The sequence below is a fragment of the Heterodontus francisci genome, chromosome 36 (genome assembly GCF_036365525.1).
Source record: "Heterodontus francisci isolate sHetFra1 chromosome 36, sHetFra1.hap1, whole genome shotgun sequence".
Taxonomy (NCBI): Eukaryota; Metazoa; Chordata; class Chondrichthyes; order Heterodontiformes; family Heterodontidae; genus Heterodontus; species Heterodontus francisci.
Window position 1 is genome coordinate 37,142,326 of NC_090406.1, and position 14,314 is coordinate 37,156,639.

General features: G+C 39.9%; 1 protein-coding gene across 6 annotated transcripts in view; it reads right to left on the reverse strand.

Annotated features, from left to right (window-relative positions):
- Positions 1 to 2,374: 2,374 nt before the first annotated feature.
- The window catches only part of fsd1 (fibronectin type III and SPRY domain containing 1), a 47,589-nt gene continuing 35,649 nt past the window's right edge, over positions 2,375 to 14,314 (reverse strand). For all 6 annotated transcript variants that reach the window (XM_068016556.1, XM_068016560.1, XM_068016559.1 and 3 more), the window contains 2 exons: positions 7,062 to 7,150; positions 2,375 to 4,689 (listed from right to left, as the gene is read on the reverse strand). In XM_068016556.1, the coding sequence (XP_067872657.1) occupies positions 4,579 to 4,689; positions 7,062 to 7,150 (200 nt within the window). In that variant the 3' untranslated portion in view covers positions 2,375 to 4,578. The remainder of the gene's footprint in view (positions 4,690 to 7,061; positions 7,151 to 14,314) is intronic.

The following is a 14,314-nucleotide window of genomic DNA, read 5'->3' on the forward strand; positions in this document are numbered from 1 at the left end:
TCATTTTGTTGTTCAGTAAAGAAACCTGATTTAGTGTGTTCTATTCTGGGGGGGAAATAGTGTATCTGATTAAATTTTCCACTTGTTGAAACAGTCAAAGAATATGCTGTGACCTATGGAGAAGTGGGACTGAATGTACAGTGCACTCCTCCCACCTTGGTTGTAACAACACATACAGACACAGACAAAGAATGGGCACTTGGTCAAGTTACCCTAGAGCTGCCACCACCGGTGAAACTATCCCAATAAAAGTCAAAAGCAAATTTTCATAACACTGCATATATACAAAACACTTGGAGGACTTAAAATCTTCAGGAAGGGACGGAACAAAAAGAAATTTGTGGATGAGTAAAAGAGTGATGGTCAAACCAGAATTCTCTGAAATGTTTTACTGCAGGGCTATATAGGAGAAAGCAACTCCAATAAAGGTCATGCTTTGTAAAATGTACTGCACTGAGATGGTATTTGTTCTGCTGGTGGGAAAATTGCATTTGTCTGGAACACAACAGCATGTGGTTCAACTTGGCAAAGAAAAGTGTTTGTGAATTGACTATTAAATTATACAGTTGTTAAAGATATAGTACTCCCCTTTAAATGCCTAAATTAGACAGTAGGACAGCCAGCCTGACTCGCTGTAAAGAGATTTAACATAGACTGACAATATGATTGGTAATTGCAAGGACTTGGTAAAGAGTCAGACCACTCCAGCTCCACCCGAGTCTTTGAACACCCTATTTATCTTGCTTTATGAGCTCTATTTGTGTTTTGACATCAAGTAATTGGAAAATGACTAACATTTACATAAAACAGCAGAAGGCTCCATTAAGGGCTCCATTCATTATAAGCCAAGAACAATTTCTGCTTTCTCAGAGTGCTTGCTGCAAGGATACTCAAGATGGATGTCAGGCATCCAAGTTTGCACTGCACATCATTCTACTTGTAGGCATTGCCAGCTTTGTTGGACACATATTGCTCAAGGTTCCAATACTTGTGTATTGAAATAGTTTACTATATTTGATGGGGAGGAGTGGTCAGGGGAAGATATTTTGAAATCTTTCTTTAGGTGATTCAGCTTCTCAATTTGGAGCATGACATTCATCAGGACATTTAAGCCTAGGAATTGCGCCACACTACCTCACAAACATTTAATGACATTTTACGAAATTGCTTTCTCTACTATTTTAACAGGTATTAAAATGCAGCTCAGTCACTACATTGATAACTGACCAAAATTAGTTGCTCAAGAGTAGCCACATCAATGAATGTGGATTAAAGCACAGTCTGTGGCTGTGAAGAGGAATCATGATAATTTACATTTGTAAGAGCTGACCTGACCACTGTCCAGTTAGAGATTTGACATAAACTATCAGCACGTGCAGGTTTGAGATTAAAACCCGAAGGCAAGAGATTATGAAATCAACCTGGAATTTTGGTAAACTGATTAACAGAGTGTTAGGATTTAACCAGTAACCCCCATAAAGTGAGCTCCAAATTAGCCAAGACCGAAGAGGTGGTGATAGAGGTTTGTGGATGAATTACCAAGGCTAACTCTCACGTATCTCTTAGCAACTAGTGTTACAATCAGGTGAGGAGGGGTTGAATAGCTTCCCTCTTTTCCCTCTCCTTGTTGACTGCAACAGTTTATTTTTTTAACAAAGTGACTCCTGACAACGCAGCCCAGCGCTGATGTCATCAGAGCGCTCCCAGGCACTGAACTCTGGAATTCCGTCCCTAAATCTCTCCATCTTACTTTCTTCCTTTTAAGACGCCTATTAAAACTTACCTCTTTGGCCATCTGTCCTAATATTGCCTTTTGTGGCTCAGTGTCAAATTTTGTTTTATATGACACTCTTGTGAAGCACCTTGGGATACTTTATTGCGTTAAAGCACCATATAAGTTATTGTTATTGTAGCACCAATGGGAGACAAGTGAAAGTGCCCACTGTGTTGACTTGCTGCAGTTCACGGGTTTTCTGAGAAATAACTGAGTGAGAAGCCCGAGAGGTAGGATGTACTGGGTTCTATCAGAGTTGTTCCATCAAAAGGATTAAATACCAATTCAGTCTAAGTCAAACCCTAAAAGAAGCTTGCTTTTAAAAAGATGCTGATTCATGCAGGTGAATAGTTCCATGTGTGCGAGGACCTGTCCAGTACTTCAACCAAATTTCGATGACTAATTGTGAGCCCAAACTACAAGTGCAGACCCATATTTGAATGTTGAGGCATCACAGCAAAGCCAAACTCCCAAGCCAACAGAGATGACCTTGGCTGACATAAGGTAATGATGAGCTGAAACAGGACCATGCACATGAGCAGCTGTTTCTTTTTAAATGCACTACATCTGGCACAAACATAAAATGCAGAGAAGCTGGTGCAATTAATTTTTAATACAATATTAAACATTAATGTGAAATGTCAATTTTTATCAATATTCTATTGATTGGATGTTGAAGCCAATGTATTACTAAGAAAATCCAAAAGAAATTTTACAAGTAAAAATACTGAATTTAGGATCAGTCACAAAAACTCCACAGCCCAGATTCCATTTCTGTCTAAAAGATTTAAACATGTAAACTTAATCCAGTAGAATACTTTCACTGTTATCACAATCCTCAAATGGTATAAAACAGAGTTCTCTGTCCTGTAGTCAGCATTTCTCAGTTTTCCCTTGTTAATGAGTTTACTATTGCTGGTTAGAGGCCAGGAACTGGCTCTATCACTTACTTCATGTTCAAATCAAATTCATCACTCCGCAACAAGTGTTAACCCAGCTAAAATATTGATATGAGCACAAACATAGTTTTGATCACATCACTAACAGTAATTTCAGGCCTTATATAAATGCAGTTTCATTCATATCACAGAGCAATTGTGCCACACTATATCTGCTCCAACAAAAAGTAGTAAAATGACCAGAATACAGATCAAGGGATAATTGAGACATGCCAATAAGTGCATTAAACTTCTGTTTAACTTGGCCTCTACTCTGCCATCTATGGAGGTTTGGTATCCAGGTACATAGGCAGCTTATGCCAACATTTCAAATTGCTACAGCATTCAGCAATAGTGACTTTAAAAAGAAGAATTATTAAAGCCTGGATTAGGTTTCCCCCTTCACCACAGTAGATCTCCACATTTATCAAAACAGTTTTGTTAATTCATTGTCTGAAAGGTAATAGACCCAAATAGTTGTCTGTCCATTCCTTGTGTTTGTCAGTATGTCAGAGAAGCCAGGATACATTACGCAAATATAAGTAGCCCCAAGAAAGCTTGAGATCAGTGTTGTGCACGTGTACAAAGCTCAACCCAGCAAGATCCCCATAATCCACCCACATATTATGCTTTAGCTTTGGACCAGCTATTTTGCAGAATGTAATATATTTTGTCCCATTTGTGAAAAGCAGCCAGCAGCTGCAGAGCCTGAAGAGTCTGTATGGCTGAAGCAGTAAGTAAGAAACTGAGAACCTCAATATTACTCATCCCACCCAAATTACAGGAGAATGAGGACAAAAAGGTAAGGAGCAGAGTAATTCTCCTCAGGGCCTCATTTGTTCTCAGCCAAGTTAAAAATCAAGCCTTAACTATGCCCCCACTGCCTTTGATGGACAAATTTGGAACCTTCTTGAAACAGACTAGCAACTGAGAAGCATCCATCTTGAGAGATGGAAACAAGCTCAAAGAGGTCTTGATTGCGTGCTGCACACCAGCAGTAATAACAGCCGCAAAGAAGCCCAAATCTATAACATCTTGCTTTCCCATCTCTCAGACAATATTGAAACAAGGCAACAAAAGGGAATAATTTTTTAAAATTTCATTAGCATTTGAAACAGGAAAAAAAAAGATTGTTTGTTACTCATCTTAAGCAGTATCCTATATAGTTTGTTACACATCTCTCACTGTAGGCAAGACAACATCCAATTTAGGGAAGTGTGTGGATAGAGAAATAGGATTGCTTCTTCAAGTCTCTAATCAGGATTCCTATTACCTTTCATTGGCTCAATTACATTACTTGACTCTCAGGTGGCCATTCTCAGTTCTTTGACTTTAAATACCCCATGTTCCCAACTACAACAGCAAGAAATCGTTACAGAATTGGATGAAATATTATTTTGGATCCTGACACTGGAGAATTCCTCCCCTCCTTTTTGTGTGTCGAGAAAAACGGGGCAACAGAAAATCATTTTACATCATAGAATACTTCCTATGGTCAAAAGATATTAAGATGATTACCTTTATAAGAGAGAATAGGAAGATTATATTATTCTAATAGAAATGTCTGTTCAATAATTAACTATACTGAGTACTTTCAGTTAATCATTTTTAAAAACAAAACATTTCAAAATCCAGACCTGGCATCAATCTAGTGTCAGCTCTCATTACAAATAGAAGCTGGATCACAAGTTTCCATTTCTAAAGGAGTGCCAGACTCAATCATTTCAATTTATAAAGGCTAACTTTCCACATTCTGGTGTACAGAATCCAGTTTCCGGTTTTCAGTTCCCTTCAAGGCAGGCTTCATGGTATAGTCTTTGCTTCGTATGAGCTTCATGCATTTGTACAGAAGCTTGGTGATGATTTTTAGGTTAGGCTGGCGTTGGAGCTACTGGTCCCACTGTTGCGTTTCTGCAGCGATTTGACAGCACTCGGTACCTGAAGTCCTGTTTGCACAATAAAGCTACCACACCAGACCTGAGTAAAAGGGGAAAAACATGGGGTACAATCAACATTAAACATACAAGATATCACAGGGTATTTATTTTTTTTGGGGGGGATGTTGGTGGGAAGGAAGAGAAGAGCTGTGACCTCCAAGCAGTCAGTATAGGACAAATTGGGGAGACAGTCAAAGTATGCTTTGAGGAGGTTTATGAAAAGAGAGTGATCGAAAGATAAACAAATTTAGAGAATTGCAGAGTACAAGGAGGCAGTGACCCAGTCATCATTTATACAAATTCATGTTTGTGAAATTATTTGAACCGATCCCAGATTTGTTAAAGAGACACGAAAATTTAGGGTGAGCTCTACCTCTTCAAAATGTTCCATCAATGTTCAGGTGAAAAAAAAAAAGTTAGAAAATAAGTCAACTTCTCTTGCCCAAATGAAATTCCACTATTGGGAGTCTCCCAATGCAGTAAAGCCATTGCAGTAACAACAGGGAGGAGCTGTCCCATGAATTTTAATTGGGGCTGCAACTTCAGACCAGCTAGATGGGGATTCTGAGAGACATCCACGTGGAAGAAATGGTCTACTGGCGGATCCCGTGTGCCCTTGCCACTCGTGCTGTCACGCGCACCCTTATTTGTTTTCTCCCATTTCACTAATTTGTTGAGATGTGTATTAACTTAGGAGCTGTGGACTCTCAGTCACTGGCACTGATGGCACTAAGGGCAGTTAAATAAAAGTTTCTTTGCAATTTGCTGGCAGCAACTGGCTGGGTTTAAACTTTATGGTAAGTTGAGCTGTTGCTTTTTGTTTAGGCAGTTTAAAATTAAAAGATTTGGAATTAAGAATGTTACCAAGGCCACTACAGGAGGTAGTGGAGGCAGGTTACAAACATACTGAAATATTGCTTGGATTATTCAGCTTTCTTTAAACAAAAATCTTTGCTTCCTGTTGCCACCAAAGGTTTTCTCTTTCTTTGTAATGCCCTATCACAATCTTTCGAAGTGCTAGTTTTTACTTTGATAATTATTTTTTGTTTTGAAAACATTTTATTGAGAAAATCTTACTTATTTTCACCAAATTCACAGGCTGAGTGATCGGGTCTCTTTTTAAAAATGATATTTGTTAAGTATACACCAATCCCAAATTAAATCTACAACGCACACTTGACTGGGAAACAGTGTCACTAAAATGTGAAAACATCTTAATCCAAAATGTTAATACTTAGAGGAACCAAAATATTTGAAGCAACTTGCGGAAGAAATCCTACTTTTAGATGTAGTTGATGTTGAGTGGATATTTGTAGTTTGCAGGTCCAGTGGTTATAAGACCAACTAACACCCAGTGTTGAGAACTGCATTTACTTAAAACCTGCAAAGGGAAAAATGACCCTCCACATTCTTGAACATTTGCAGTATTTGGAACTGTTTCTGGGAAACGGTAAATAGGAAGGAATGACCAAAATGAGAGAGAGAAGTGACTTAATTATTAACAGTAGATTTACATAAAACTGGTGTCCGTCACCCTAGATTTAGGTGAAACTAATGGGAGGGGTCCATTCTGTACAAAGTGAAATGCAAACAGCTGGATCTGCTCCCCTTTTGCAAATTTATCTGCAGTATCTATGCTGCACTCTTGTCCTGACCATCTCAACTGATGGCGGACTCAAGAATGAGTTCCAATCAATGTACCCTTTAAACTTTTGTTGTGTGCGGCCAATTTTTAAAATGTGCAGTCCCTTCAAATTTTTTTGCACGGCCGTTAGTATTTAAATGGAACAAGGCCTGAGCGGTAACTTCCAGACTATTGCGTGGCCTTGCATGCCCACAGCTTTGCGAAAACCTTGGTTTCAACAAAAAGCAGTTAGCTAAGTTTTGAATCCAAAAGCGAGCAGAGTTCCCTGAATTGTCAGACAGGACTATTAACATTCTGGTACCATTTGCTTCAATTTACCTTTGTAAAGGTATCAGCATCTTTGTATAGAAAGCAACTTACGACTCAAACTTTCCCCTATCACTCCAAACATTATGTGCACAAACAACCTCATCTGTCACATTAAGGGTGAGTAGCATATTTAGACATTATTTAAATTGTATATGTGTATTATAATTTATTTTGTGCAATGCTTGGGCATTAAAAGGGGTTAAATATTTAACCTGTATGCTAGTAGGGATATGTGGGTAGTTGGTAGCTTTGGAAGTGTGTATGCAATAAGTGTGGGAACCTCTGAGCTTAACAATCTGAAGCCACCTGATCACACAAAGTACACAGGGCATCAAGCCAGGAATATGTTAACATAATTGGTCTCCCTTTTGATTCCGTTCAGCAAATATTCAGAGGGAGCGTGCAGAGTGAAGAATTTGATGATGATTAGCACTGAAGTATAGCGCAACAACACTCACCATGAAGGCAGGGAGGACAGGCTGTGTGAACTTTGTCTTAAATGAATGAATCAGCTGCTTACTTTTGGCATTGTAGAATGACAGGTGACCTAAAATAACACAATGAAAAGTTTTACAAATTGCTTCAATTAAAATTACCACCTTCCCCAACTTTGGAATTCAAAACACTGCTGATCTCATTCCAAAACCTTTTGATCTGACCACTAAGGATGTGCAAAGGAATGGAATCCTGGGAATTTCTATTCCACTGCTCAGTGCATTATCCTCACTTTCCTCCCATCACCTCTCAACATAGGGAAATGGGCAAAAAACTGCATCGCACCTTGTTGCTAACCACATTGATGCGTAATCTGCACTGACCAAAGAGAATGCTCGAGATCTATATCTAGTGTCCATTAATGCTGTCTACGCTATCCAATATTTGTGTGCACAAAAAGGTTGCTGCCAATTTTTTTCCTTTCCCACTCACTACCTCCCTCCAGTTGCATTACTGTTATTATTATAAAGTGCTATCTAACTGAAAGTAGCCAACATACAACATGGTATAGCCATGTTTGGATGTAGAATCTAAGCTTCAGTTAAGTACTTCATCACTGGTCTTGCAGTTAGTGGCCTTTTAAAAATATACTATTCCTGGAGCTCTTCTCCATAACAACTGATCTGCACATCTTGTCCAAGGACATATTCAAAGTAGAGCACTAAAAAGGGAAATTCATCCCCAATCACAGGCAAGTAGAAATAAAAGACATTGTCCTAGTCTATATTACACAATCATAATCATTCACACTGCAAAGACATTGAAGAAAAACAATTTCATTTCTAATGATAGCATGGCCACAGTACTTTCCAAAGCACTTCACAACTAAATAATTACTTTTCGCATGCAATTATTATGCAGGCAATTTTCACATAGTTTATTTATGATCTGTAGGAGCTTGCCGTGTGATCAGTCTTTGATATGATGGTTGGCCAACGCAGAAATATTAGCTGTGCCACAGAGAATTGATTCTCTTTAAAATGGTGCCACAGGGTATTTTATATACCTGAACCAGCAGACAAAGGATAACATCTAGGCTCAAATTCAACAGATAGCTGGGCTGACACTCTTCTGGTTAATGTTTGGGCAGTCTAAAGCCAGTTCCTTTCAGGCATGGACCTGCAGGCATTACACTGCCTAATACAGTACCAACTGACAATCTCACTTGGATGCCACAAGATGGTCCTTGGAAATGGAAAAGACATCACAATGTAGCAGTAGAGCGGCGCTGAGGTCAGGTTGAGTTTTTGCTGGGATAGAGGAAGCTTTACGCTGTACCTGGCTGTGCTATCCCTGACCTGTTCAATGCTGATACGGGTGCCTGAAATGGAAATAATTGCATTGCTCAGCATTGAGCTCTCACCTTGATGAGCTTAAAAAATTGTCCATATAGCTCATGTTTAATTCGCTGAAAAGCAAAGAGATCAATTTCACTTCCAACAAAAAGCTTAGATTTGAAAAATGGATATAGTTACCCAATCTAAGTCAACTTTTGATTCAAAAATAATGCCCAAATTAGGAAAGGTGCATGCTAACAAACAAATCCTCAATTTGTACGACAATAGGAGTAATGAATTAATATTCCAATCTGAGACAATTGCCTTATACCTCATTTCGGCCTAGCTATATTCCTGAAATTGACAGTGGCTCACTTTCTTTAACTTTGAGGCATTTTCATGCAGCAAGTTCGAGATTACACCTGACTAGAAACTGAAGTGTGAAAGACTGACAACTTCAAAGAACAAAGAAAATTACAGCACAGGAACAGGCCCTTCGGCCCTCCAAGCCTGCGCCGATCCAAATCCTCTATCTAAACCTGTCGCCTATTTTCTAAGGGTCTGTATCTCTTTACTTCCTGCCCATTCATGTATCTGTCTAGATACATCTTAAAAGACGCTATTGTGCCCGCGTCTACCACCTCCACTGGCAATGCGTTCCAGGCACCCACCACCCTCTGCGTAAAGAACTTTCCACGCATATCCCCCCTAAACTTTTCCCCTTTCACTTTGAACTCGTGTCCCCTTGTAATTGAATCCCCCACTCTGGGAAAAAGCTTCTTGCTATCCACCCTGTCTATACCTCTCATGATTTTGTACACCTCAATCAGGTCCCCCCTCAACCTCCGTCTTTCTAATGAAAATAATCCTAATCTACTCAACCTCTCTTCATAGCTAGCGCCCTCCATACCAGGCAACATCCTGGTGAACCTCCTCTGCACCCTCTCCAAAGCATCCACATCCTTTTGGTAATGTGGCGACCAGAACTGCACGCAGTATTCCAAATGTGGCCGAACCAAAGTCCTATACAACTGTAACATGACCTGCCAACTCTTGTACTCAATACCCCGTCCGATGAAGGAAAGCATGCCGTATGCCTTCTTGACCACTCTATTGACCTGCGTTGCCACCTTCAGGGAACAATGGACCTGAACACCCAAATCTCTCTGTACATCAATTTTCCCCAGGACTTTTCCATTTACTGTATAGTTCACTCTTGAATTGGATCTTCCAAAATGCATCACCTCGCATTTGTCCTGATTGAACTCCATCTGCCATTTCTCTGTCCAACTCTCCAGTCTATCTATATTCTGCTGTATTCTCTGACAGTCCCCTTCACTATCTGCTACTCCACCAATCTTAGTGTCGTCTGCAAACTTGCTAATCAGACCACCTATACTTTCCTCCAAATCATTTATGTATATCACAAACAACAGTGGTCCCAGCACGGATCCCTGTGGAACACCACTGGTCACACGTCTCCATTTTGAGAAACTCCCTTCCACTGCTACTCTCTGTCTCTTGTTGCCCAGCCAGTTCTTTATCCATCTAGCTAGTACACCTTGGACCCCATGCGACTTCACTTTCTCCATCAGCCTACCATGGGGAACCTTATCAAACGCCTTACTGAAGTCCATGTATACGACATCTACAGCCCTTCCCTCATCAATCAGCTTTGTCACTTCCTCAAAGAATTCTATTAAGTTGGTAAGACATGACCTTCCCTGCACAAAACCGTGTTGCCTATCACTGATAAGCCCATTTTCTTCCAAATGGGAATAGATCCTATCCCTCAGTATCTTCTCCAGCAGTCCTCCGGGACCTCACCCGTGTTTAAGGATGTTGCAAAGATATCTGTTAAGGCTCCAGCTATTTCCTCTCTCGCTTCCCACAGTAACCTGGGGACTTGTCCACCTTAATGCCTTTTAGAATACCCAACACTTCCTCCCTCCTTATGCCGACTTGACCTAGAGTAATCAAACATCTGTCCCTAACCTCAACATCCGTCATGTCCCTCTCCTCGGTGAATACCGATGCAAAGTACTAGTTTAGAATGTCACCCATTTTCTCTGACTCCACGCATAACTTTCCTCCTTTGTCCTTGAGTGGGCCAATCCTTTCTCTAGTTACCCTCTTGCTCCTTATATATGAATAAAAGGCTTTGGGATTTTCCTTAACCCTGTTTGCTAAAGATATTTCATGACCCCTTTTAGCCCTCTTAATTCCTCGTTTCAGATCAACTGGATCTGATCAATCGAGGAACAGGGGGCAGCACCAGGAGAGCCAGAGTGTTGGCAATCAGGCGAGAAGAGGTAAAAGTAGCCTGCTTGAATTCTCCCTCAGTATTTCATCCAAGTCACCGGGGACAAGTACACTGCTTTACAGCACTCAAAACAATTAATAAATAAAACAGCATAAATAACAGCATGTCTTAGTTTGTGTCAGATCTAGAAAAATTGTTCGAGCCATTCAACTAGGCTCTAATTAATGGAAGCAAATTCTGAATACTTATAACATGAGGGAGGATTTTGCATTCAGCAGGATTGTGCTGCAACACTGAGGAAATGACACGTATGATAATGAATACCTGGAGTAATTACTAGACCGGAATCTAATCCAGAGACAGATTAGTCTTGAAATACTTTAAGTATACCTTATGGGTTGAGTCTTTTAACCCTTATTAACCCAATTTAATGCTTTTCAGTATATTTAGCTCTCTAGGCTATCTCCAAATTATCACCTGAAGCATGAATGGCTGAAGTTAACCTAAGAACATAATTGGCTCAAGTTGCAATGCTGCGAGACTCATTTGACAGAAATAGCAGTCTTTGCAACGGCCATTAAGCACAGGGCAATTGCAAATATTTGGATCAGATTAATGCAGTTAATAGAACTCTCATCAGAGTCAGACGATAGCGACTTCAAACTTCATTCCAGGATATCAGCACTCCAGTACTAAGGGAATGCTGCATTGCAATCCTTTGGATGAGACATTAAACTAAGAGTTTGCCTGCCTGTTTAGGTGGACATGAAAGATCCAATGGTATTACCCGAAGAAGAGAGTTTGTGTCCACCCCGAACTGCCACCCCCTAAAAAGTGTTAGATCAATTGGTTATTCATCTCACTTGCTTGTGGAACCTTACTTAATAACCTTACTTGATAAACAGACTACGACAGGAAGGGACAAAATGTACAAATCTAAGAGTAAATCAACAGATAAGGCTCGAGGTTACAAAAATAATAAAAAGACAAAACTAAAGGCTCTGTATCTGAATGCATATAGAATTCAAAACAAAACAGATGAACTGAGAGTGCAAATAGAAATAAATAAGTACAATCGGATCGCCATTACAGAGACATGGCTGCAGGATGACATGGATTGGGACCTCAATATTGAAGGGTACATGACATTTAGGAAGGACAGGAAGCTGGGGAAAGGTGGAGAGGGGGCTCTGTTAATTAATGATGGTATTAGCGCAATAGAGAGGGATGACCTAAGTTCAGGAAACTAGGATATAGAAGCAATTTGGGTAAAGATGAGGAATCATAAAGGCAAAAAGTCACTTGTGAGAGTGGTGTACAGGCCACCTAACATTAACCATCCTGTAGGACGGAGTATAAAGGGAGAAATAATGGCAGCCTGTCAGAAAGGTACGGCAATAATCATGGGGGATTTTAACCTATATATAGACTGGAAAAATCAGATGGGCAGAAGTAGCCTAGATGAGGAGAACATAGAATGTTTTTGGGATAATTTCTTGGAACAGTACGTTCTGGAGCCAGAGAGGAGGCTATACTAGACCTGGTATTGTGCAACGAGATAGGATTAATTAATGACCTCATAGTTAAGGCACTCCCTAGGTAACAGTGATCATAATATGATTGAATTTTACATTCAGTTTGAGGGAGAGAAGAGTGGGTCCAACACTAGTATTTTAAATTTAAATAAGGGCATGAAAGCAGAGCTAGCTGAAGTAAACTGGCAAAAGGGATAGGTCAATAGAGATGCAGTGGCAGACACTTAAGGGGATATTTCAGAATACACAGAATAGATACATTCCAATGAGAAAGAAAAATTCCAAGGGGGGAACCCGCCATCCGTGGTTAACTAAAACAATTAAAAGGTAGTATCAAAGCCTATAATTGTGCAAAGATGGGAGGCAGGTCAGAAGATTGGACAGAATATAAAAACAGCAAAGATTGACTAAAAGATTGATAAGGAAGGTAAAATTAGAGTACGAGAGAAGGCTAGCTAGAAATATAAAGACAGACAAAGAGTTTCTACAGATATTTAAAAAAGAAAAGAGTTAACAAAGTGAGTGTTGGTCCTATAGAAAGTGAGTCTGGAGAATTAATAATGGATAATGAGAAGGCAGATGAATTGAACAGGTATTTTGCATTGGTCTTCACTATAGAGGATACAAGTAACATCCCAGAATTAGCTGCAAGTCAGGAAATGGAAGGGAAGGAGGAACTCAAGAAAACTATAATCACCAGGGATGTGGTACTGAACAAATTTAAAAGAAGTGGCTAGTGAGATGGTTGATGTATTGGTTTTAATTTGCCAAAATTCCCTAGATTCAGGGAAGGTTCCATTAGACAGGAAAATAGCGAATGTAACTCCTTTATTCAAAAAGGGAGGGAGACAGAAAGCAGAAAACTACAGGCCAGATAGCTTAACATCTGTCTTAGGGAAAAATGTAATAAGCTATTATTAAAGACATTATAGCAGGGCATTTAGAAAAATTCAAGGTAATCAGGCAGAATCAACATGGTTTTATGAAAGGGAAATCATGTTTAACCAACTTATTGGAGTTCTTTGAGGGAGTTACATGTGCTGTGGATGAAGGGGAACCAGTGGATGTATTGTACTTAGATTTCCAGAAGGCATTTGATAAGGTGCCACATCAAAGGTTATTGCAAAAAAATAAAAACTCATGGTGTAGGGGGCAACATATTGGCATGGATAAAAGATTGGCTAGCTAACAGGAAACAGAGAGTAGGCATAAATGGGTCATTTTTTGGTTGGCAAGATGTAACAAGTGGTGTGCCACAGGGAACAGTGATAGGGCCTCAATTTTTTACAATTTTATATAATGACTTGGATGAAGGAACTGAAGGTATGGTTGCTAAATTTGCTGATGACACAAAGATAGGTAGGAAAGTAGGTTGTGAAGAGGACTTAAGGAGGCTACAAAAGGGTATAGATAGGTTAAGAGACTGGGTAAAAATCAGGCAGATGGAGTATAATGTGGGAAAATACAAAGTTGTCCATTTTGGCAGGAATAACAACAAAGAAGCATATTATCTAAATGGTGAGAGATTGCAGAGCTCTGAGATACTGAGGGATCTGGGTGTCCTTGTGCATGAATCGCAAAAGGTTAGTATGCAGGTACAGAACGTAATTAGGAAAGCTAATAGAATGTTATTGTTTATTGCGAGGGGAATTGAATACAAAAGTAGGGAGGTTATGTTTCAGCTATATAGGGCATTGGTGAGACCACATCTGGAGTACTGTGTACAGTATTGGTCTCCTTACTTAAAGGAAGGATATAAATGTGCTGGAAGCAGTTCAAAGAAGGTTTATTAGACTGATAGCTGGAGTGGGCGGGCTATCTTATGAGGAAGGATTGGTCAGGCCAGGCTTGTATCCGCTGGAATTTAGAAGAGTAAGAGGCGACATGTTGAAATATTGATTGACACAGAGGATTTTTGACAGGGTGGATGTTGAAAGGATGTTTTCCCTTGTGGGAGAATCTACAACTAGGGACCATTGTTTAAAAATAAGGGGTCGCCCATTTAAGACAGAGATGAGGAGAAGTTTTTTCTCTCAGAGGATAGTGAGTCTTTGGAATTCTCTTCCTCAAAAGGCAGAGAGAGAGCGAGGGGCAGAGAGCGAGGGGCAGAGAGAGAGGGGCAGAGAGAGAGGGGCAGAGAA